At 35.9% G+C, this 26,164-nt stretch overlaps 2 protein-coding genes across 2 annotated transcripts; one reads left to right on the top strand and one right to left on the bottom strand.

Moving 5' to 3' along the window:
- Nucleotides 1-5,245: 5,245 nt before the first annotated feature.
- Nucleotides 5,246-24,293, bottom strand: LOC129268822 (uncharacterized). Its single transcript, XM_054906317.2, has 7 exons — nt 24,067-24,293; nt 22,549-22,757; nt 20,895-21,094; nt 11,293-11,452; nt 8,972-10,046; nt 8,071-8,271; nt 5,246-6,798 (listed from the first exon to the last, which is right to left on the bottom strand). Exons 2-7 carry the CDS (start codon nt 22,737-22,739, stop codon nt 6,454-6,456), a joined length of 2,172 nt encoding a protein of 723 aa, XP_054762292.2. The 5' UTR covers nt 22,740-22,757; nt 24,067-24,293; the 3' UTR covers nt 5,246-6,453.
- LOC129258891 (uncharacterized) lies at nt 14,125-19,178 on the top strand. The gene is made up of 4 exons (XM_064104305.1): nt 14,125-14,200; nt 16,198-16,559; nt 17,995-18,111; nt 18,791-19,178. The coding sequence occupies exons 2-3, from the start codon at nt 16,198-16,200 to the stop codon at nt 17,996-17,998; spliced, it is 366 nt and encodes a 121-aa protein (XP_063960375.1). The 5' UTR covers nt 14,125-14,200; the 3' UTR covers nt 17,999-18,111; nt 18,791-19,178.
- Nucleotides 24,294-26,164: the final 1,871 nt, after the last annotated feature.

Here is a 26,164-nt window from a genome sequence, read left to right as displayed (position 1 = left end):
CATTGTATTTATATAGCGCTTAATACATGGTGTTTCTAAGCGCTTTAAAAAAAAATATATTTTAAAGGGGAATTCAGCCTTGGTCATTGTGTTGTGTTTGAAGGGAGAAAAATAAATAAAACAGAATGGTGAAAGTTTGAAAGAAATCGGCCAGGCAATAAGAAAGCTATGGTTGTTTTAAAATTGAGATCTCTAAGACTATGTAGATTTCAAATTGGCAACTGGGTATGTAAATTATGACAAGGGGGCAAGGACAAATTTCCCATAGGCCATGTACTTTATTATCAGTGATTTGTGGTTTTCTCCCATGTACCCATTCCCCTGTGGCTGTAATCTAATTATAGCCTTGGTAGTATATTGTTTTATGTCCTCATGAAAGAAAAATATAATTTGAAGTAAAACATTTGAAAAAAAATGTGATTTTAGTCATTTTATGTAGTGGAGTACATGGAAGAGTAGTCCTTGCCATACATCACTACAACATCACATTTGTTGCCAATTTGAAATCTCCATAGGTATAGTGATTACCAATATTCACAACTTTTAAAAATTCATAACTTTCTTATTGTTTGTCCGATATTGTTCAAACTTTCACCTCTAAAAGCAATATTTAATTTGGGTTGGATTCCCCTTTAAGCGCTTTAAAACATTACATTTTAAGAATACCCTTGCTAATAATAAAAATTATTATCAGAAGCTATTCAGTGCTCTACTTTATCTTATTGCTATCAACTTTCATTCGAGGAGTGTATAAATTTGACAGATTTGGTCGTTTGGAAAGACATTTTTAGATGAATTACCGTTTTCGTTAACGGAGATGGAACTTAGCACGAGACCAATGTACATCGTTTTTAATCTAGATTTATTGAATAATTGATATTGATCACAAAATAAATATTTGATTTGATTTGATTTGATTTATTGTTTTCTTCTGCATCCATAACATTTGTTGCATAAAAACATTAAAAGGCCTATTGCACATTAGTACACCTAAATCCGACATTCTCAGAGCTTATACATGTAGATCGGAGAAATATGGGATAGTAAGGGCAAGGTATTTATGAGGCGCCGAATGTACCAATATTATATAGAACAATTATTTGTTATATAATCATTATTTATTAAATAATAACTATTATTTATATATAATTTACATTTTATTTGTAAATAACTACTATTATATAAAATATCATTTCTAATTATTTATATATAATTCCAAGTAATACTTCATTATTTGTAAATAATAATAGTTCGACATTCCATTATTTATAAATAATGATTATTTGTTTTTCATTATTTATAAATAATGATTATTTGTTTTTCATTATTTACAAATAATGATTATTTGTTTTTCATTATTTATAAATAATGATTATTTGTTTTTCATTATTTATAAATAATGATTATTTGTTTTTCATTATTTACAAATAATGATTATTTGTTTTTCATTATTTATAAATAATGATTATTTGTTTTTCATTATTTATAAATAATGATTATTTGTTTTTCATTATTTATAAATAATGATTATTTGTTTTTCATTATTTACAAATAATGATTATTTGTTTTTCATTATTTATAAATAATGATTATTTGTTTTTCATTATTTATAAATAATTTGTTGAGTTTTCCATTATTTATAAATAATGATTATTTGTTAAATAATGAAAACGTCTACTTCATTATTTATAAATAATCATTATTTAATGTTCGAGTTTTCCATTATTTATAAATAAAGATTATTTGTTAAATAATGAAATATCTACTTCATTATTTATAAATAATAATTTTGTTTCAATATCCCATTATTTATAAATAATCATTATTTATAAACAATTTTTACAGTTTGCCATTATATACAAATAACCATTATTTATTAAATAATGCCATTATTTATTAAATAATGCCATTATTTATTAAATAATGCCATTATTTATTAAATAATGCCATTATTTATTAAATAATGGAAAACTCGCTATAACATGCAAATGTGGGACCGCCCATGATATGAATATTCATGATGCAATTTCCTTTTTCGTGATTTTTCTTCACAAATTTTTGTCCATTTCCTCTTCATAATGACATTTCTTGAAGCAATTTTCTAGGGATATGGTCTGATTGTAATATTCTTCATTTTCTATATAACTTCGTCTTCGTAGAAATATCAAAAAGTGTAATTTTATACGATTTTTCCTACAGTTCACAATCCCCATAGGCGCGCGTGTACTGTAGGGACAACCGGTGAATCGACGGAGTGCTCTTCATCGAAATACTACGTTGGTTGGTCCCCGGAAGTGGCGGGCGGAATTTAGCCCGAATCCTCGATGGAAGTCGATCAAGTGCATATGAGCTGAGAGAGTGAAATATCAGTGTACTTGTACAGGCCCTTCTACTTTTTATAAATATTTCTTGTTGCTTTTTTTTAAGTTAATTTTTCCTGGTGTAGAGATAAGTTTCAGTTCTAATAATGCACTTCAAATACATTTTGGAGTGTCTGTTTGAGGCGTTTGGGGCGATTTCACCCTGGCCCCAAAATGCTCGCAACGACAATACGGGGGCATGATGACCCCTAAATTTTTAAAAACTTATTTTTTTATTGAAAATTATCACAAAATTCACCAAAAGTGTGCACGAAAGCCTTCGTATTTCACTTTTAAAACTCCAAAAAGTGCCCAAATGACAAGCTTGGTCGCTTCGCTGTGTCGCTAGCTTTCAACTTGAGAACGTTTACGCGTCTGCTTCCCCCCCCCCCCTCCTCCGAAAGAAATTCTGTATACGGCCATAAAATCTTGAAAGCGAGACAGCCACGGGACCAAGCCCAAATGACAAGCTTGGTCGCTTCGCTGTCTCGCTTTCAACTTGAGAACGTTTACGCGCGTCTGCCCCCACCCCCCGAAAGAAATTCTGTGAACGGCCATGCTCAAAAGAGCATATATGGCACATTGATTTATATGTACTTTTCATTTTCATTATTTTTATCACATTATCATCATGGCCTTACACAGAATTTTTACCGGGGGGGGGGGGGAGCAGCTAGGACGCGCGTAAACTTTCTCATAAAAATCTTGAAAAAGCGAAGCGACCAAGCTTGTCATTTGAGCTTGGTCGCGTCGCTGTCTCGCTTTCAAGATTTTTTTGAGAAACTTTACGCGCGTCCTAGCTGCTCCCCCCCCCCCGGTAAAAATTCTGTGTAAGGCCATGATGATAATGTGATAAAAATGATGAAAATGAAAAGTACATATAAATCAATGTGCCATATGCTCTTTTGAGCATGGCCGTTCACAGAATTTCTTTCGGGGGGTGGGGGCAGACGCGCGTAAACGTTCTCAAGTTGAAAGCGAGACAGTGAAGCGACCAAGCTTGTCATTTGGGCTTGGTCGATCCCGTGGCTGTCTCGCTTTCAAGATTTTTTTGAGAAAGTTTACGCGCGTCATGCTCCGGCCCCGGCCCCCCTGGAAAAAATTCTGCGTAAGGCCATGTTGATAATGAGATAAAAATAATGAAAATGGAAGTATACATAAATCAATGTGCCAGGCTCTTTAGAGCATGGCCGTATACAGAATTTCTTTCGGAGGAGGGGGGGGGGGAAGCAGACGCGTAAACGTTCTCAAGTTGAAAGCGAGACAGCGAAGCGACCAAGCTTGTCATTTGGGCTTGGTCCCGTGGCTGTCTCGCTTTCAAGATTTTATGGCCGTATACAGAATTTCTTTCGGAGGAGGGGGGGGGGGGGAAGCAGACGCGTAAACGTTCTCAAGTTGAAAGCGACACAGCGAAGCGACCAAGCTTGTCATTTGGGCACTTTTTGGAGTTTTAAAAGTGAAATACGAAGGCTTTCGTGCACACTTTTGGTGAATTTTGTGATAATTTTCAATAGAAAAATAAGTTTTTAAAAATTTAGGGGTCATCATGCCCCCGTATTGTCGTTGCGAGCATTTTGGGGCCAGGGTGAAATCGCCCCAAACGCCTCAAACAGACACTCCAAAATGTATTTGAAGTGCATTATTAGAACTGAAACTTATCTCTACACCAGGAAAAATTAACTTAAAAAAAAGCAACAAGAAATATTTATAAAAAGTAGAAGGGCCTGTACTTTTGTACAAGTACACTGATATTTCACTCTCTCAGCTCATATGCACTTGATCGACTTCCATCGAGGATTCGGGCTAAATTCCGCCCGCCACTTCCGGGGACCAACCAACGTAGTATTTCGATGAAGAGCACTCCGTCGATTCACCGGTTGTCCCTACAGTACACGCGCGCCTATGGGGATTGTGAACTGTAGGAAAAATCGTATAAAATTACACTTTTTGATATTTCTACGAAGACGAAGTTATATAGAAAATGAAGAATATTACAATCAGACCATATCCCTAGAAAATTGCTTCAAGAAATGTCATTATGAAGAGGAAATGGACAAAAATTTGTGAAGAAAAATCACGAAAAAGGAAATCGCATCATGAATATTCATATCATGGGCGGTCCCACATTTGCATGTTATAGCGAGTTTTCCATTATTTAATAAATAATGGCATTATTTAATAAATAATGGCATTATTTAATAAATAATGGCATTATTTAATAAATAATGGTTATTTGTATATAATGGCAAACTGTAAAAATTGTTTATAAATAATGATTATTTATAAATAATGGGATATTGAAACAAAATTATTATTTATAAATAATGAAGTAGATATTTCATTATTTAACAAATAATCTTTATTTATAAATAATGGAAAACTCGAACATTAAATAATGATTATTTATAAATAATGAAGTAGACGTTTTCATTATTTAACAAATAATCATTATTTATAAATAATGGAAAACTCAACAAATTATTTATAAATAATGAAAAACAAATAATCATTATTTATAAATAATGAAAAACAAATAATCATTATTTGTAAATAATGAAAAACAAATAATCATTATTTATAAATAATGAAAAACAAATAATCATTATTTATAAATAATGAAAAACAAATAATCATTATTTATAAATAATGAAAAACAAATAATCATTATTTGTAAATAATGAAAAACAAATAATCATTATTTATAAATAATGGAATGTCGAACTATTATTATTTACAAATAATGAAGTATTACTTGGAATTATATATAAATAATTAGAAATGATATTTTATATAATAGTAGTTATTTACAAATAAAATGTAAATTATATATAAATAATAGTTATTATTTAATAAATAATGATTATATAACAAATAATTGTTCTATATAATATTGGTACATTCGGCGCCTCATAGGTATTAGCTATGAACGTGGAAGCGTCGTGGTGTAGCGGTTCTGTCTCTCGCCTTGTAATCAGAGGGTCGTGTGATCGAATCACATCATGACCTAGCGTCCTTTGGCAAGGCGTTAATCCACACTTTGCCACTCTCCACCCAGGTGTTAAATGGGTACCCGGTAGGATGTGAAAGCCTATTATGTAGTATGCCTAGCAATTGAGTCTTGGAACTCTTGTTGGAATGCTCCCCAGGGAGTGGAGAAGGTGCATACATTTGTATGCGGGCATGCAAGGATCTGATGACCGGGGTAATAATAATTATGTAAAGCGCTTAGAGACGTCGTTTCGATGTATTAAGCGCTATATGAATGCGGAATATTATTATTATTGTTATTAAACCATAAATAGTGCATCATTCTTCTGTAATAATCTATTAAGACTTTCAAAATCTTACAAATTTCATTTACAAAACAAATTAATAATAACGTGTCTGATGTTGCCCCTTGGGGTATTCCAGATCTCGCCGCCATTTTATCTGATCGACCATTACGAAATAATAAATACTGTTTATAGTATTTATTCCATAACAAATAAACTATACACAAGAACAACTCCCTAATTCCATGACTATCTATTTATAGGTCTTCAAAAATCTCAGAAATGTAATCTATAAAACTATTCAATAATAAAGGGTATCATGTTTCCCTTTGGGCATTCCCGATCTCTCTGCCATCATTTTGATTACCGTTAATGAAATAATAGATACTAATATTTCATAAACAACTAAGCCACACAAATAAAAAACACCAATCCATAATTGTGTAACTTGCTTTAGAAAACAATACTACACTCTTAAAATAGTTGGGCAAAAATCCCAAATTATAACCCACCCTAGGCAACATACTGTCCACACAACTTTTGGCTAAAATCTACCCGAATTGGGTAATTAAAACTAATAATTGAATAATGAATGTGCTTAATTTGATATAAAAATTCCCAGAATATGTATTTTCCCAACATACACTACCCAACACAGTGGACAGTATATTGCTCAACATTTTAAGTGTGTATGATCTAGAAAATCAATTGCCTAACTGTAGTATCCGGTATCATAAATATGCGACTTGCGACACAAAACATAATGATCAAAAGAATCAAATGCCCTAATATTTCCGGCAATACAGGATTGAATGAAATCGCTATGCATCCGACAAACTTTGCGAATCCATTTCCATATCGAGGGATCCATCGTCTACATTTTCTGCAATGTTTACAAGTCCACACGCCCTCAACGACTGACTCAGTCTACAGCAGGTGGCATCCTTCCCTTTCATTTGACGCCACATAAGAAGCATCTGGTACTTCACCTCTCTGACGTCATTGTGCTTCGTCTGCAGCTCTTCGATCAGTGATTCGATGTGGTTATCACCGATGAGGAGACGGCGGCATAAATCTTTCCACTTATTCAAGGGAATTTGAACAGCCACTTTTCTCACGAGGGTGGGACTGATGATACCAGGAGTTGATGACACTGATGAATGGGTCTGGGAATTGAATAATGGATAGAAAGATAATGTAAGGACGATGATAATGTTACTATCTGTAATGATCGCACTCATAACAACAATCAAAATTGTTATGACGATAATAATATTAACAAAATATAACACTAGTAATGATAATATTAATAAGATAATAATAGTAATAAAAATAATAGTAAAAATAATAATAAAATGATGATATAGCTACAACAACAATAGTAATGATGATGATCAATGATAATAATAATACAAAACTATAATAGCAACAACGATCAATTACTTTACATCTAACGTCGGGGGAAATGCCCCTCCCTCTCTCCGTAGATTTGGTTCCCCTTAACGCCATCTGTACCGCTGTTCTCTTAGGATCTCCCTAACGTTGACCCCCGTCACATATCACAAGCAATTGTGTTTTCAATAATCGATTTCAAATCACACACACATGCTTTTGAAACAATCACTGGTCCCCCCCCCCAAAAAAAAAAAAAAATGATATTAGACTAAAGAAAAAAAACAATAAAGGCCATCACATAGTTTTGGCATTACCTGTTTATTAGTTTTGAAAAGTCTATCAACATTTTGTTTCAAATTATGATATCTATTTTTTGGTGTTAATAGATGCTCTGAAGTCTTATCTTCCGAATGCCATTAAGGAAATAGGGTTTGTTCATGCTTGAGCAAACAAGAAAAGGTTCGATCGGGGGTTCAAAAAGAGGCTTGCGCCAAAATGGCAAAAACAATATTACCATATTAAAGGCTTCTTGTCAATTATCATAGCAGGTTTCCTCTTAGAATTCTCAGTATCTTTGGCATAATTTTCGATGAAAACGTATAATGTTCGTTCATGCATAAACAAACCCTATTTCCTTAATGGCATTTGGAAGATAAGACTTCAGAGCATCTACTAACTCCAAAAACTAGATATCATATTTTGAAACATAATTTTTTATATTCTTTTCAAAACTGTTCCGTTTTTATACACACTGTACTATTGTCCGTTTGATAACAGTAAAGTGTCCTTCTCCTGTTTGGCCCTCCCCTCAAAAAAGAAAATAATAATAAGTTGGATATTAGGGTGTGTCACATCTGGACATTAATTTCAGGCTAGGTCGACGTAATTTATGTGTGGCCAGCCGTTTTTTTTTATCAATCATTCCATTCTTGAGAGGACGAATTTAAAAAGTGGTAATACGAGAACGCCTTGCCATAACCTTATAAAATCGAACTACGCTGGCTACAATTTTCAGGTATGACAGACTCTTTACTTCAACTCACATTGCAGGCGTGCCCCCTCAGATCGAAGGCAATTGTAATCGGTAGGTCCAAACCGGTCTCCTTCTGTTTGTAAGAAACCGCTGACTCAAAGAGACGCGATGGCATCGACGGGCTGTTTGATGTCTTTGGTCTCAATGAAAACGTCACAAAGTACGGCACGGCATCGGAGCAACATCGAACAATATTCCGTATTGGAATCGCCTGGTTTAGACACAAGGAAATAACAGGTGGGAGTGTTCCCATGTAATAATGGTTTAGAAGGAAATGTAAAATATGAAAACAATATGGAATTATTCAAGTGACGATGCCTGAATCATTATGAAGCAGTTTACTGGGACTCGTTGCCCGATTTCTTCATCGGAAACTCTTAAACTACCACTATTAAAGATAACAATAATCAGCATCTATTCAACATTTATGGATTCTAAGGGCGCTACTCCTAAAGGCAATGTTAAAACATAAGATGCATTTCAAAGGTTTCCTTTTTTCAAATATTCGTTATATCGAAGGTACTTTATTTCGAATAGTTTGCTTTTATATAAAGATTGTCGTTAGTCAGGAAATCACAATTGTTATCCGAATGTTTTCAAAAGTTTTATTATTCCGAAAGGCCATTAATATGACAATGAACTATTTTTTCAGAAGGTTCGTTGGACCACCAATAAATAAAGGATCGGGTCAGAGTAAGCCCGAGAATATGATCAACAAACGATGGGAAACTTACTTCATTTTTGGAGTAACAAATTAAAGGAATAACGTAACGTATTGCCTTTTTTGATTGACAACAGTCGGAGTAACGAATAATCTTCAAAATCAGACTTTGAAGTAGTTGAATTATGAGACTAATGAGCTTTCGGAATACGAGCTGTAACAACGTGGAGCTAATAGAAAAATGGCTTACCACAGTTGTTGGCCTATGTCCCCCCAGAGTCCATGGTATCCATTCGCCACCATCTCGTTCAGTCTCGCTTTCCGTCAAGAGAGAAACTACAAGTGGCTCTTTGCTCTTCAAATGAATAGGATGCCTCTCCGAGCGAGGGCGCTGTCCTTCATTTTCATTAACCCGATGCCAGTAGTCTTTGATAGTATCCGCAATGTAGCAGTTCAAGTCAACCTGTTGGCGGTTAGGCAGATTCAGATATTTTGCGGAGACAAGCGCTTCTAGATTGAGGTGCCGTTTCTTGCCGCAACCGGAGCAAGCGTATTTCGAGAAGTGCGTGGTTTCGATGACAAAGTGAGTTTTGTTCGTCCGAAAAGAGACATCTGAGTGGAAAGGCTTTAAGGAAAAACTGCGACGGTTGTCAACATCCTCGTCGATTGTTTTCCAAGGTTCTTCTGTCTTTCCATGAGAACAGGTATAGTGAACCTTAAAATTCCAATCAGGGTCCATGCGCGCTCGATGCGGTATATGGATGACTACCCTGCTCTCGAAAGAAGCAAGTCCAGGCGATAGGAGTTCAACTACTGGAGACAGACACACCTCATCCTTCTTAAGCTTGAAGTCGAATCTGGATGTGACCAAAGCCACTTTGGCTACTATCTCCTGTCGTTTTACAGTTTTCGGTATCGCCCCTGGAGGTATTTCTAAGTAGACATCCGATTCTTTGCATCGGAGCACGCCACCTTGGGGCGTGAACCAGCCTCGCATCACCAACCAGTAAGGGTCCTCTCCATCTGTATTTACATTAATATCTTCGGCGACAGGAAGATCTGAGGAATTCATCAGTTCTCCCTCCTCGTCAGCAATATCACAATCCATTTTAACCACAGAAATTATATCCAAACTAATAACAGAATTTAATGTAATTGAATTGGCAGTGCTTAATCCATCCATGAAATTTTCGCACCTCTGCTGATATGGCTCAGCCAAAGAAGTAAATGCGTATTTAGAAGACTTCCTTTGGTTTATTGGATTACGCTGAGGTAGAGATGACCGTGTACAGCAAAGCTTGTTTGGAGAAGCAATGAGGTTACCTCTAAGAGAATTAGGGACATAGGGAAAGATGCAAGAGTAAATATGAAGAAAATAAGCAATCATATATGCATATATAAATATATATATATATATATATATATATATATATAGTGCGTCCTACAAAAACGAAACCGAGATTTATCGATGGGTTATTATAACTTAATCACAAATACAATAGACAAGCGACCTACCATTGTAAAGCTTAGAATCTCTTCTTTCATAGATTATTCCTCATTCACGCATAAGTGAGCAAAAACAATTTGAAGAAAATATACCAACAACTTATATGGCAAGGGTATCTAAATTTCAAAAAGAAAATCACATTCCAAAAAGAGTTCAATATCTGTTCTTTTATTTGATACCTTAATCACATAAAATGGTCAAGAAGTAAAAAAGTTCTGTTTCCTCGAAACAATGCTTGTATTTCCATAATTTCATTAAAAAAACGTGTGTTCACCAGTTTTCCACAGAAGGTACCACACGGTTAACAAAAGACTTAATGCATGGCTGATCGTCAACAAAAGGGAGTGTCGAGTGAGTCTGACCGCTAGCCTGTAAAACCTCTTCATTTTATGAAATTATTAAAATTATTATTGAAATTCAAGATTTATTTCAATTAAGCAGAACTTTGTTATTTCTTGACTATTTTCTGTAATTGAGGTATCATATTAAAGAGCAGATATTGAACTCTTTGGAAATGTGGTTTTCTTTTTGAAACCCAGATAGAGCCCGCCAAGTGACTTTTTAGCATCCCCTCTTCAAATTGTTTTTGCTCATTCATGCGTGAATGAGAAATAATCTAAGTAATTTCAGATGAAAGGGGATAGTCTAAGCTTTACAATGGTAGGTAACTTGTCTATTTTATGTGTGATTAAGTTATGATAAATCATCGATAAATCTCGGTTTCGTTTTTTCTTGACGCACTGTATGTATATATATATATATATATATATATATATATATATATATATATATATAATTATATATATATATATATATATATATATATGTGTGTGTGTGTATATTATACACACACACACACAGGGAGAGAGATATGTCCTTAATCAAAGCAGTTGGTAAGTGTGCGGTTTACGGAAAAGGGTTAAGTAGAGAGAGTCACTCAACTGAAACAAAGAAACAAACGCAGGTTTAAAAATGAATTTGATCAATACAACAAAATTAAATATAAACTAAATTAACAAATTTGACAAAAATGGAATAATGCAAATGAGTACTATTCCATTTACCTTCTGCGGGCAATCAAAATGATCACCGCTGAACCGAGGGCGATACATGCGACGACTCCCGAAGAGATGCCGAATGCACGAATGGGTGATATATTTGCTTTCGATCTCGCAGTGACGGTCTCCAAAGCAAAGGTTGATACTGTCATTGTTGTCGGGTAATCTGCAGATATTTGAATAACAATAGGAAATTGGAGTGGATGAGTGACGGACAAATTGTATATTAAATCGGTAATATAATCAAATCAACATGTTTATAATGACCAGTAACATATCTTTTCAATTATTTACTGAAAACCTATTCACATGGTTAATCGCGACTCCAACATGCTGTATTCTAGGCAGACTATAATGAACATTTCCGCAAGGCCGGCATACAAATGAAAAATTTGAATGACAGGCATTTGCATGTAAATATTTGTTTACCTATTTCCTACTTTATTTGACAAATTCTTATCATATGTCATGTATGAACTGTCCTCTAGTTCTGGACAACTTGCTATAAAATTGCTTATTAATGACAATGAAGTCACTCAGCCTGAAATAGTAGCTGAAAAACTTAATGATTACTTTATTGGTAGTGTTTCGAAATTGCTGGGTGACGTGAAGGAAGGTGATTTTGTGCCCACATATACAAATATAGTAACTGACAATTCATTATCAGAACTAAATTCTGATAATCAGAACGAAACTTTTGACATTCCTCTTATATCATACGATTTTGTTTCAAAAGAAATCGATGGTTCTTCTGTGAAAAAGGCCACAGGGCCTGATGAAATATCGGTTAAAATTTTGAAAATGATGAATTGTTCCACATCTGTAATAGATAGTCTTATTTATGTCTTTAATCTTTCATTATCTAAAGGGTACTACCCGGAAGCCTGGTGTCTTGCCAAAATTCGTCCAATCCACAAGACTGGAGATCGATCATGTGTAGAAAACTATCGTCCAATATCCTTGTTATCAATTGTTTCCAAGATTTTGGAGAAGTGGGTACAAAAGCATTTGCAGGCACATTTATTAGATATCCATTTTTTTAGTGATAAACAATTTGGCTTTAGACCAATGCATTCCTGTGAAAGTGCTTTATTGTGTATGGTCGACGATTGGGCAACTGAAGTTGACAAGAGTAAGTTTTGTGGAATTGCTTTTATTGATATGCGAAAGGCTTTTGATTCTGTAAACTATGATGTTTTACTACAAAAACTGGTTGCAATAGGATGTTCTGATAATGCTATCGCTTGGTTTAAATCTTATTTTTGTTTTAGGAAACAATACACAGAAATAGGAGGGATCAAATCATGACGAAAAACCTCCCTTTGATTACACTATACCCCAGATTTTCTCAATGAATTCTCTTCTCCAATTACGAAAACCCTACTGCCCGAGGCATGCAATGTAAGTATCAAAACACCTGTTTCTTGACCTCGGTCCGAAGATAACAAAACAGCCCGAGTGCGGTCCGGGAAAACATGTCGCCATTTTTATTCACTTACTTTCCTTATTTCGAGGTTGATTTTCTTCGTTCGAAATTGAAAATGGGCTAGCATTGAATTCCTGAATACAATATGCCTTTGAAAACGTGATTAAATATCGAATACAATAATTTAATTCCGAAGGTCCTTCTACAGGCGGAGAAGACTTACGTAATAGCACAGCTGTTGTTTATCATTTCGTCCTTGGCTCAACGCTCATAATCTGGCCTGTGGGGATTACCTGGCCAAGCGGGGTTGATCAGGCGGGTGTTTCATAAGGCTGTTCGTAAGTTAAGAGCGACTGGTGATCATGTCTTGCGGTAAATGGTACAAACCATTGGCGATGATCACCAGTCGTTGTTAAAGTCGCTCTTAACTTACGAACAGCTTTATGAAACGACCCCAGGGCTTGGAAATGATGTTTTAGATTTTCAAACGCAAAATGGGGTGAAATACCGCAGTTTGCAATCTGATCTGCGGTCCGTTCCCAAACGGGGGTAAGACGTAATGTCGAGTATAAAATCAACCTCTTCTGGGGTTCCACAAGGCTCAGTTTTAGGGCCCCTACTATTTACAATTTATATTAATGATCTGGCTTCTTGTATCAAATCAGGGAAGATTGTTATGTTTGCTGATGATGCAACGTTGTATGTTAGTGGTAGTACCATAGAATCTGTAGAAAATCAGCTTAACTCCGCAATGAAAGAAGTATATGAGTGGACATGTAAAAACAGATTGATATTAAATGATAAAAAAACCAAAGTAATGCTTCTTGGTTCTCGACAGCGGTTATCAACCTTGCGGGCCAAAACACTATCTGTAATAATAAATAACACCAGTTTAGAGCGTGTATCACAGCACAAATGTTTGGGCGTGATAATTGATGATACTTTGACATTCAAAAACCATGTTGATTCAATTGTAAAAGTAATGAAACAAAAGCTTGGGTTAATTAGAAGAAACAAACATATATTTAATGTGGAACAACTTAAACGATTATACATAGGGTTTGTTCTCCCTCATGCAATGTATTGTTCAAATGTGTGGTCGTATAGATCTGAATCTAATTATAATACGGTGCAAAAACTCCATAAACGTGCTGCTTACATCGTGAGCGGTTATACATGGGAAACCCCATCAGAGCGTATTTTTCAAATTCTCTCCTGGGGCCCGTTTCATAAAACTTTTGACTTGCAACTGTAACATCTCCCATATCTATGACAAATCTTGTTATTGCAATGGCAACTTGTCATAGTTGCAAATATCCGTTTCATAAAAGCAATAACAAATTGTTATCGTAAATAAAAATAAATAAATGAAAAATAGTTCGTGAACGAGCCTGATTTGCAGCTAACAGCCGGTTTTTTTCTTCACACACGTCGTCTGCGATAAAATGTTGATGGTGACAGAATTGAAGTAAAATTTGAATCGGAGATGTAAGTACTTTCTAATTATTGTATTTATTCAATTATTACATCATTTGATAAAGTAGTAAATAAATCACTTCCAAAAGAATGACATTGATAATACATATCATATTTCCATCGTTTTCTACGAGGTAAAAATGCATTTTGCCCGGGGATATCGTGGAGGCATCATCGAGATGCCGAGTGGTCGCTATCCCGGAGCTTCGGCGTAGTACACCGTACGGCAGTAGTGTTGATGTGTGTGGGGCCGGAGTGGAGCTCGAATGAGCGGCGTTGCGACTTGAGTTGCATCTGTCTTTCTTTCTGACTTTAGTCTTTAATTACCTAATTCAGTGCGATATGTGAACAGCTGTGTGAGAGTGAGCCTTTATTTTTTTGTGGCTTGGGTTGTTGTGGGCGACAAAAATACAGTCAAGAATCGAGGAGCATTGATGGGTGTTGATTGGTATTCACGCTCATGTTTGGCCTCGGCTTTGGCATGTTTTTTTTTTTTTTTTTTTTTTTTTTTTTTTTTGGGGGGGGGGGTGACTGTCACAAATATTGTACTCTGTAACTGTGAGGGATTGTTTTTCTTTTGGTTTTCAGGGGGGTGGGTGGCTTGCGAGTATAAACAGTTTGGTGGCCAGACAGTAATAAAAAAAAGGCAAAATTTTTTTTTTTTTGAAAGCTGTGAGTCAGTTAGCAAAAATTTGGGCCTTTTTTAGAGGATCTAAGTACTTCTAGATCTAGACTCTATACAAAATCTGATTTTGTGATAGATTTCGAGTAACCCAGGCAACTGCGGCCCGCTGTACGGGCTGCAGCCCAGGAGCTGCCCGTGTATTACACGGACAGCTCCTGGGCTAGCGCTAGTTGGCAGACAAATGGGGTAGAATTGTGGTCACCATATCACCCCAAATTAAAGGGGGAAAATTATGCACTTGCCTCTATTACATTGATGAAGATCTATCGAGACACAATACTATCGTCGATGCATAAAGTGTAAGCTCAAAAAAGGCGAAAGTTATGTCGCTTTCGTTCTCCTGCTTTCAAAATTGAAAACAAAATGACAGATCGATACCGGGGCTACTTTTGCTTTTTTGAGCTTACAGTTTATGCATCGACGTTAGGAATGTGTCTCTCAATAGACCATTTTTTTTTTTAATTTAGTCAATACAACACTTCTTTGTGTGAATCATATCTAAATGCATAACTATTAGTGTTGTATCCTAGGCTGGGTCAGCCGAGACAGAGACCGCTAAAAAAATTTGCATGTTTTTTTGTTGAATTCAATTGACCATTGACCCCCCCTCAAGAAAAATAAATAAATGAATAAATGAATGTAAAAAATTGAAAATAAATAAATAGAATAAATTAAAAAAACAGGCAAAATATATATATATTACCGGTATAATCTATAGAGAGGGGGGGGGGTGGGGTGGAATCTAGATCTAATAATAGTGTGTGCATTAGAAATTCACATTGCGTTGATGATGGACACAATTTATGTGCTGGAAATGACTGCATTTGTCAGGCCTCGGAGCCGAGACATCAAGACAGAGCAACCGAGGTCGAGACATCAGGCTTCGAGGCCGAGGACGCAAATTCTGGTCCCGAGGCCGTCCTCGGTACACAACACTGATAGCTATAGAATCAGCATGCTCTCTATACCCTACAAGATTTTTAACAAAGACATATGTGTTTCAACAAGAAATAATTGGTCAACGTATATCTGAATGGGGTATTGTACAGTACTATTGATCAACCAATGATACGAGTTGTATTCTGAGATTTAAATCCATGTTCCTCTTTGACCAATGTTGTCAAATAAAAACCTTGCTTTGAGCATAACATCCTCAAGGTGGTCTGAAATTCTATTAGAAGAAGGTACATGTACTCTTCTGTAGAAGTTCATTTTATGCTTTGACTGCTATATCTACAAGTTTTATTATCAATATACTAGTGTTCTGAAGTTGATGTGTTAATAATCAAATGTTTTAATGTTTATTCTACTTAAAACATAATAGATGGCAGCAGGAGCAAATGTTGGTCGTGATGAGGCGTATACCACCATCAACAATGCTGCAATTGCAGTCACCACCACCACTGCTGCCACCACCATCAGTGCTACTAATGCCACCACCACCAAGTCTGCTTCTGCCACTGCCATCACCATTGCCACCGCCACTACCAAGACCACTCCTGACACAAAGCCCCCAAGTCCTCAACTGACCAGATATTTCAGCTGGAGAAGGATAGACAAGGAACTTCAAAGCCAGGGCTTGCCGGTCTCCTACAATAAGAAAAATGCCAAGGGCCCATCTAATGAACTTGTTGCAGAATATTTGGCCACAGTTGTAGAAAAGCAGAGACTAACATGCAGCCACAGGTAAAAATCAATGTCAGATATGATGGATAGTCTTTGAAATATGGGTTGCAGAATGAATATCAGTAAAACCCATCATGATGTGCAATCTGATTTAACCGTAAAAAGGCGGTGGGGGGGGGGGCTCAAAAATTTTCGCGATAAATCCACAACGTGAAAGATGGTGCCGCGTCATTATATGCCTTTTTTTTTAAAGATTCATGAGTTTTCAGACAAAATTTGTGACACGTGGGTACCCGGTTCTGTAATTACGCAACGTTGTGTAATTACATGTCAGAATTACTTTAAAATGTGATTTCATGAACAAATCCAATGCAAATTCTGTTTCTAGCCAAAATTCATAATTGTATCATACCGGTAATTTTTATTTTTACTGATTAAAATCAATTACTTTCAAGTTGCTTATGATCAGAAAATTTTGTCAACAACATAAAAAAAAAGTAAAAAAAAACAACAAAGAAATACTTCAGAAAAAAAAAAAAACAGATGAATGGAATTTGATATCATTTAACGTTTATGTGTCTGAACAAAAAAAAAACACTTCAAGGGCTTTGTTTATAGATTTCCAGCCAAATTCTAATTTCATGCATGAATAAGTAAAATTTATTAATTACAAATAAATTTAAATAATTTTAGAACGATCAAATATACAATTTTTTCATCTGTGACAGGCATGTTGCATTTTTTCACAATTGCGCAATTAACGGTCAAGATCTTGAGGGCCCCCACCCCCCTTCCGCCCATCTTTCCTGCCTCCAAAATACCCTGGCAGTCTTATTAGGGTTAGATTAGGTTTACATTAAAATATAAAATTCTTACAATGGATTTCAGTGGCGTAATGAGCCAAATATTTTGAGAGGGCTAAATATGGTGGATGGAACAAAAGTTCTCCAAAGATGCAAGAGAGCGAAGGGAGTGAGCAAAATTGTTGAACTTTTAAATACAGAAATCAAATTTTTAGAAAGATTTTGACGTAATCAGAAAATAATAGACTATTTCACCCTTTCCCATTCCCTTTTTTTTTTCTTGGTCATGAAACATTGGGGGGGGGGGGAGGCATTGCCCCCTCATCTATACACCAGTGATGGATTTAATACTTTTTGCATGTACGATGACAACGCTCGCTCTCTCTCCCTCACCCATCCTCACTACGTGTACATGTGTGTGCAAGATAAATTATGAGGAACAATTGCATAGCATATGAAGTGATGTTTCTCAACCAGATATTCCTTATATATTATCTATTGTTGCATGTTTGCATTTTTGTTCATCATATTAACCCATCTTGATCCCTTTACCCCCCCCCCCCCCATGATAAAAACTTAGTAGTCAAATGACGTTTCCTCTTATTTTCTTTTGATATACATGCAATGTATACATGTGAGAGAAAAAAGTGCCAAACATTTTTTGAAAATTTCAATTTAATTTATTCCTTCAGGTGAGGCTTTGTCCACATTTCCAGAAAGACACAAGATAGTATCAGAAAGCCATGCCAAAATCAACGACTGAAGGGTTCGGAGAGCCATTCAAAGAGCCTAGAAATGTGATATCACCTGTAAGTTAAACACTCTTGATTATAATTCTGATTCACTTTGGCATAGGAAGTATGTCACATGATAACAATTTGAATGATTTTTGTCTTCTTGATTTGCTCTTCGTCAAGTGTTAAATTGATATATGATATTTCTTTTCCAGCTGCAAAAACAACAAACCAATATCAATCATTGGTAGATAATGTGACTTGCTTTCTCTTGCCAAAGTGGTACATGAATATTCTGCATTTCTATAATTATTGACCCCCACCACTACCACCTAAGATGCAACATGTCAAATTACTGCAAAGACATAGATGCTAGTTATTCACTTCATCATATTTTTAATTATTAATTTGTCAGTAAAGGAGTAATAGGACTCAGGTAGATTACCCGAAGAAGCTCACATAATTTTTTTTACTGGTAGACCCTTTACATTCATTTGATGAATTGAGTTGATGCAAAATCAACTGAATGTAAGGAGTACAAAATCCTGTTAATAAACCTTACTAGGTGAGGCTATTCTGGTAGATCATCCCGGGGGCGCCTGAGGATCTTGTCCATTTTGAGAAATCTTGCAAAGTATCGAAAGGTGCCTCCACCCCCCCCCCCCCCAGTCTATTAAGGGTTAACAATGAAAATGAAATTAGGAATAACTTTGGTATCTTGCTTATATGCATTATGAATTAATTTCTATTTCAGGTACTTCAATCACATGAACAGCAGCAGGAGCAACAACAACAGCAGCATAAACAATTTCTGCAGGAGGTGCAAAAACCACACCGGCAACCTCAACAACATCAAGATGTCCAACAACCACTCCGGGAACATTAACAGCAACCACAACTTCAGCAAGAGTTTCAACAAACACATCAGCAAAAACCAACAGCAGCAGCAACAACAGCACTTATGAAATGAATTTAATTAAAACTCAAAAGCCAATGAGGAAACATCTTTTACAAAATGAGACATCATTTGTTCATTCTTTTACAGGATAAAGGAAAGCTTTTTTGAAAGTGTAAATTTGCAGGAACGCAATGTATGTTCCCTCTGTATCTATTTATTGAAATAAATTTGACTTTAAAAAGAATGAATGATGATTCAATAAATATCTACTTTTTATTTGTCAATGAGTAAAAATACATGTATTTTCTATTTAGAATGACAAAAAGCAATTTATCAAATCAAAATCATCAAAAAATTGACCAATATGGCTCTTAGGCCCTCAAAATTGTTGGTATTTTGATGAAAAAGCTGTTTCTGCGGCAATATTGCCGCAGAAATTGTCATTTGCCGCAGCTCCTTGAGCTGCGTCAAATATTGCCGCTGAAATTGTCATTTGCCGCAGAAAGTATCTGCGGCAAAGTTTTATGAAACGGAAACTTGACGCTGTTTTAAGATTTGCCGCAGAAACACAGATTTGCCGCAGAAAATGGGAGTTGCCGCTGCGGCAAATGTTTTATGAAACGGGCCCCAGGTCTTCTTTAAAAGAATTGTACAGGAAATCTACATTATGTATGGTATATAAGTGTGTAAATGGATTAGCTCCCCATTTATTAAGTACCAAATTTATTTTTAATGATGATGTATCAGTGCGTATAACACGAAGAACTAATAAATTAATGCTACGAGCCCCGGAATTAAAAACGCAGTATTACAAAAACACATTTATACCGGTAGGCATACGTGAATGGAACTGTTTATCTCAAGACACTCGATCTGCTCAATCATTAGCAATATTCAAACGTCTTCTGAATTCTTAAAAATATTCCCACACCATTTTGTATCTTAATTGTATATTATTGTAAAATTTGTTTTCGCTTAATATGTAATATTAATATGTAATCATAATGTTGAATTTATTATATGTTACAAGTCTGCAGAGTGTAATGGAGGTGTGTGTGTGGGTTTGGGTGCTTCTGTGTGTTTGTGTGTTTCTGATGAGGATTGGGATTTTTAAAGGTTTATTTCTTGTATATTTTGCATATTATGTACTTTATAATTTGTATGTATTTTGATTAACAGGGCCCAATTGCAAACCAGCTTTTTATCTTTGTTAATGTTTTTATCGTGTATAGCTGAATTGGTCACCCTGTATAAAGATGTGAAAAAAAAAAAAAAAAAAAAAAAAAAAAAATGATTGCACTGTGCCTTTATCTGGTGCTACCGCAGTTTTAACGATTTGTTGAAATCGTGTGTGTGTGTGTGGGGGGGGGGCTTACCACATTACGTGCAAAACAAAGGTTTCCTTACTTTATAATGGAAAAAAAATGGACCCTAATTAATGGTGTATTCAACATAATGCAACATTAATGAAAACATCCCATAAAGGCCAATGAATCCTTCATAATGTCAATAAAATATACAAAATATCATAACGTTGGGATTGGATTAAGTTTAATTTCTTTAATAACATTAATGACTGTATCTACTTGAATACTCTAATATCGACGCCTCTTTAGTGTTGAAAAAAAAAACCTTTCTACTTTCAATTATATGATTTAATATTTTTGACGGGCATCCGAAAGACGTTGTGTAAAGAATGACCTCTCACCCCCCCCCCCCCCCCTGGGTTTGAAGCAGACAAGGCAAAATTGAAACAAAAATGGAATCATAAAAATGAAGAGAGAGTCAGTTTGATAAAATAAGGATGGTTGGCACGTCCGGTCGATGTAAAATTAAAAGGTTAATTTTGCTCGTTTCTGATGGCATAATCATAACAATAATGGCAATAATAAAAATAAAGGTGTAGATTATAGCCATACCAATAATTATAGTACTATTTGATTGATGTAACGATAGTTACCATTGCTGAGGTTGACACTTTGTTCGCTATGGGAGCAATTTTCAACTTCTCCAAGCGATGAGACACACGCCCTCAGAGTTCGGTTGATGACAGCGCTTGGATCTTCACACTGTTGAGCGCATACAGTATCCATCGTAGAGTTACACTCTCGCATTGTTTTGACACCACATGGGCAGTTTGAACACGGTATACACTTGTGACTACACAAAGATAAAATAGATGCAATTAGTCTAGGGACCTTTTCACACGTAAATCTTGAATCATCATTGTAATGATGATTGCTACTGTAATCGTGACTGTGATTAGCGTTCGTGTTCTAATCATGCTCTAGTGTGGTTTCACACGTGCTAATTATTCGCCATTAGCCTTTTTCACTGGAATCATTCAAATTACGATTTTTCTGTGTGAAAGGGTGGTTAGATAATACAAACAAAACAAAAAAATAATTTGAAATAATGTTCACAACATGAAATTTATGGATTTCGTATTTTTAACAGCCCGATGCATAACACGTTTGAGAGATGACGCACTTTTCTTGGTAAGGGCGACACAATTAGTATTTCATTTATTCGCAGATTTGGCAGAAAGGAAACTATTCATTGGAGCACAATGACATGTATTGCATGAAGGGCAAATCCACATGTTCAAGGCAGGAATCAAATCTAGTTTCACATCATTATGAGAAAAACCAAATATTTCCCAGTGAAATGCAAAACATATTGGGCGGGGGTGACGTCATCGACACCGTCATTTATATATCAACCAATATTTGCTTATTACTGATTTTTGTTATGATTGTGCAAAGCGTAGAAAAAAAATTCTTACATCAATATTGATGATACAAAAAATATTGTTTATTAAGGCTCTGATGCACCGCCCCCAGGACAGAAGGAAAGAGAAAGAATTATGTTTATTCAATGAGAAAAGGACATCAACATAACAATCCGAACTGGAATCAAACAAAAGGGGGTATGGCAGGCCCCCATTTTGTTTGATTCCGGTTCGTATTGGTCTGCCATTTCGAATGACGAGACTTGAATTCAGACTTTGGACTTTGCGCACAATAACGTCACACTTATATAGGCAAGGTGGGGAAATCCCCTTTAACCATTATCTATCCATCGCGCGGCCTGCCCGTTCGTTTCGTTTCTCAATTGGTAAACACGTAATCCTTTTTTGTCAATGAACATCGATTTATTTTATCTTATTGTTCCTAGGATAATCGTAGTGATGGCAGAGGAGGCACAAGGGGGGGGGGCATTGGCGGTCACGACTCTGATTTTTGCAGTCGTGAAAAGCGACAACAAATATAAGAGAGAGAAAAGGGAAGAACGGATAAAGAACAGTATGATAAGACAGATCTAACCCTTGTAGCTATATTTCATCCCCGGAAAAAGAAAAAAATAAGAATAGAAACACTCTAAACTTCTTAAAATATCTCACCCGCTTGAGTTTTTTTTTCAGTTGTTTTTCTTGAATTTTAAATTTCTCATCCATTGCGTGAAATATTTGGATTTATAGAAATAGCCCCCCCCCCCCCCCCATCATGCGCTGTTAGGGGGGTGGCGGGGTGACGCAGCGTCGAAAGAGAAGAATCCCCGTCAGTGGCTGTCATGAAATATAAATCTCCCGAATAATTATAACAAGAACTTACCTTGCTCGTCCCGATGCCAGGTACGTAATTTCTCTGAAGGTACCGTTGCCACATTCCAACGACGTCCCATTTTCTCCAGGCGGCATCGTACTCCCGAGCGGGATCACTCCCGCTGTAGCCGGGTACATCTGTCTTGAGAATCCGAAAAGAACGATTATGAGAAGCGGGAAGCGGCTCAGCAATTGCACCATTTTCAGGACTTGCGTGGACTATTATAGAATGAGAATGGGTGAAATAAAAGGGAACGTTTTTAGTCTTACAGTCGGTGCTGTAATGAATAGCCAGAAAAGCTCGTTAGACCCTTCATATTTGAAATTTTCCTCGTCATGCCCGGTGGTTTCGAAATATTTATGTGCCCTGTATGGGGGGGGGGGTTGGCCAAGATGACCCTTTCTCGTAGGCCTTGCTCAGAATTGATGTTGAAGGGAGGGATGGGGGGGGGGGCGATTTGTATACAATGTTATTTGCCCCCTCCCCCCCCCCCAAATAAAAGAAAAATCAGTCACTTGGAGTAGGCTATCAGTTAGTCTCATCATTGACTTTTATGGCTACGTCTGTTTTCATTTTATTCGTTATACGTGGAATACATTACCCTTTAGCCACTTGTTATTATTTCCAACTTGTCCATATTTTTTCCTTCGTTCCCTCTCCATACTATTTGGGGCCCGTTTCATGAAACCCATGTAAACAGCAATTAAAGAAACATTTTAAAGCTACTGATATCGTTAATTTTGATTGGTTAATAAAGGAATTGTGCATTTTTCATTACAAAATTAATTTAAGAAACGTGGCCTTGTTGATGAGTGTCATTTTCGTAACATTGTCTATTTTTTTTATTTTATATGAACTTATGTATACTCGGATAAAAAACACAATGCAATAAAAACATGCCTATTGAACAGGGGACGTTTCATAAAAGGACTTGTCGGACGTTTTATCCGACAAGTGCTTCTTTATCCGACAGTTACCATAGGAAATGTACTTCTCAGCCAATCAAAATCAAGGAAATCTGTAACATCTGACAATTTTTTTGATAAAAATGTTGATGAAAAGATCCCTTCATTTCAAACTAATATCAAAGCACCATAATAATAATAATACGCATTTATATAGCACCTCACCTGGGTTGAGTGCAGCACAGTGTGGATGAATTTCTTGCTGAAGGAAATTGCGCCATGGCAGGGATTCGAACCCAAGACCCTCTGTTTCAAAGTCGGAAGACTAATCCACTGGGCAACAATGCTCCACATTGTGCATAAAATCTTTACAATCTTACTGCCCTGTGTAAATTTATTTGGTAAAATTACTGAAAGTTGAAAGTTGGTTTTCTTGTATGAAACTTTCCAAATTCCTTTAATTTCTTTTCTTATTTTTTTGCATAAAGACCTATTTTATTAAATGACAACAAATCTATGTTGGAAACATTTTTATAAATTCTTATTTTTTCTGTAAAGTCTTTTAGTGTATATAATTTCTGTAAAATTCTATATATATTTTTGTATAATGTGACTAACTCACCGTCTGGGTAACAAGAACAGAACACTCTCTTCGCTGTGGCCAAATTCTGATATAAAATCCAAGTTAGAAATTATGCGTCGCATTCGACTTTCTGGTGTCCGTAATGTATAACCAAAGTTTGGTGTATGTTTCTTTTGATGTAAAGAGTCCTTTAAAAAGAGCGTTTGCTATAATCCTGGTACTTGATACATATCAGTGAGCGAGGAACAAGTACTTTTTTGCAATACGTGATAGGGTGGAGTTAGCATATACATATACTTATCAGCTGAAATGCGTTTTTATACCAAGCTTCCTTTTGAAAACGAAAGCTACCGGTCTTGTTAGTTCTCCACCCAGTGTGCGCACAAACGGAACATTCCCGGAGGACTAGCATCCTAAAATAGATCTGGGGGATTTCTCAGATGATTTCGAAAGACCAGGGTGAAATAGGATGTCCCGTTGACGTGATGAAGTTATTGTTATGCCCATAACAAAGACAAAAAACATGGAGTCACCTGACTTTCAATAAATCCCCACATTCACTAAAATGTTGTTAACCAAGCTATAGGGTTGGTTAAAGTGTGAACCAACGATATGTTGGTCAAGGAAATTCTCCATTCATTTACATGCAAGTTTCTTTCACCAACATCTTAGCTAGTCACATATTTAATTTTCTTGAGAGTGCATGAACTCACTTATGATCCAATTTAAACTTCAAAGCACTATAAACAAGAATTAGCAACAGAAATATAACCTCTTATTCCAAACAAATGACTCCCTCACACCTTCCCTCAAAATTCTATTGATTTGTTTTTTGGTTTATGTAATTGATTTGTACGTTGAAAAATGGATATGAAAATTAAAAAATTAAGAAATACATGTACATGGAGAAATAAACTCAATTCCAACAGCCTCTCCTGTGCAGTCGGGGTATATCTATTAATTTATTTCACCCAACGTGTATTTTTTTTCTTAGATAATCAATTTCACATCTCATATGGTAGACATATCCTAGCTATTAAATAAAAAAAAAACATACATTACGGTAGCAACGGATGGATACGAGAAACCTGAAATCGAACATTCGCTGGATGCAGGAAGCATTATTACACTGCAAAAATTCCGGTGTTGATTTACCACCAGCCCAGAATATACATGTTCACACCGGAGAAGTATTAAAACGACACCAGTTTGGAATCAAACCGATACTGTTCTAATACTAATTGGTGTTTTATAAACACCTAAATGGTGTTAACCGAAACCGAACTGGTGTTGTTTAACACCTCTCTGGTGTGGACATAATAGATTTCGAGCTGGTGGTAAATCAACACCAGAGTTGTTTGAAGTGGTGTTGGTGTTGGTGGTGATTTTTTACCTGATTGGTAAGAAAGCATGAATGCTTGTAAGCAAGCAACCAGAGGACCGACGGCTTAAGGTCCTCTCCGAAGGACCTGGTACTGAGGATTAATGCCTTACCAAAGGGCACTAGCGCACCAAGTGGGACTCGAACCCGGGTCACCGGAATACGAATCCCCCGCTCTACCGACTGAGCTATCGCGCCTCATAGTATATGCTATAATGTACAGATATCAATGGTAAATGCATACCATTTGTAAATGTGTTAGATTTACTCGGTCTGGGGTACGTTCACCAGTTTGACTCTGGCACAAAAGCTAAGGTTATAGAGTTGACAATGGTTAGATAATGAGACAATTTATCTGGTTGTGGGTCTGTGAATTGCTTTTGAAAATAGATTGAAAAGGATTTGTTGATAAAACATAAAGATAATAACGAAAGCAATACGAATAACAGTAGCAGAAAAAGCAGTATTAGTAGTAGCATAAGTGGTGGTGGCAGTTGTAGTAGCAGCAGCCGGAGTAATACTCACCAGTACGCACACACACAGACACGCGCGTGCGCTCCTCAAACGTACTCACACACACAAACACGAATAAACTAACCAATACACTTATACAAGATCGCAACAATATAACAGAAAAAAATATGAACTGAAATGTTTTCTTAAGAAAATTTCATCATAGCCAAAGGCTATCTTTCAAAAAGTTAATTACAAAATATGTGACCTGCCACCCAAAAATAAATCGACCAAAATGAATAT

Source organism: Lytechinus pictus, chromosome 9, assembly GCF_037042905.1.
Source record: "Lytechinus pictus isolate F3 Inbred chromosome 9, Lp3.0, whole genome shotgun sequence".
Lineage (NCBI taxonomy): Eukaryota > Metazoa > Echinodermata > Echinoidea > Temnopleuroida > Toxopneustidae > Lytechinus > Lytechinus pictus.
The sequence above is the reverse complement of the archived record's forward strand: the minus strand, read 5'-3'. Positions and strand labels throughout refer to the sequence as shown.

Excerpts from the sequence above, each read along its gene's own strand:
- LOC129258891 (XM_064104305.1), top strand. The coding sequence starts at position 16,198 with ATGGCAGCAGGAGCAAATGTTGGTCGTGATGAGGCGTATACCACCATC.
- LOC129268822 (XM_054906317.2), bottom strand. The coding sequence starts at position 22,739 with ATGGTGCAATTGCTGAGCCGCTTCCCGCTTCTCATAATCGTTCTTTTC. Across the intron at positions 10,047-11,292 it reads ATTTTGATTGCCCGCAGAAG|AGGTAACCTCATTGCTTCTC; the intron begins GTAAATGGAATA and ends TAATTCTCTTAG. Across the intron at positions 8,272-8,971 it reads GACATAGGCCAACAACTGTG|GCGATTCCAATACGGAATAT; the intron begins GTAAGCCATTTT and ends TGTCTAAACCAG.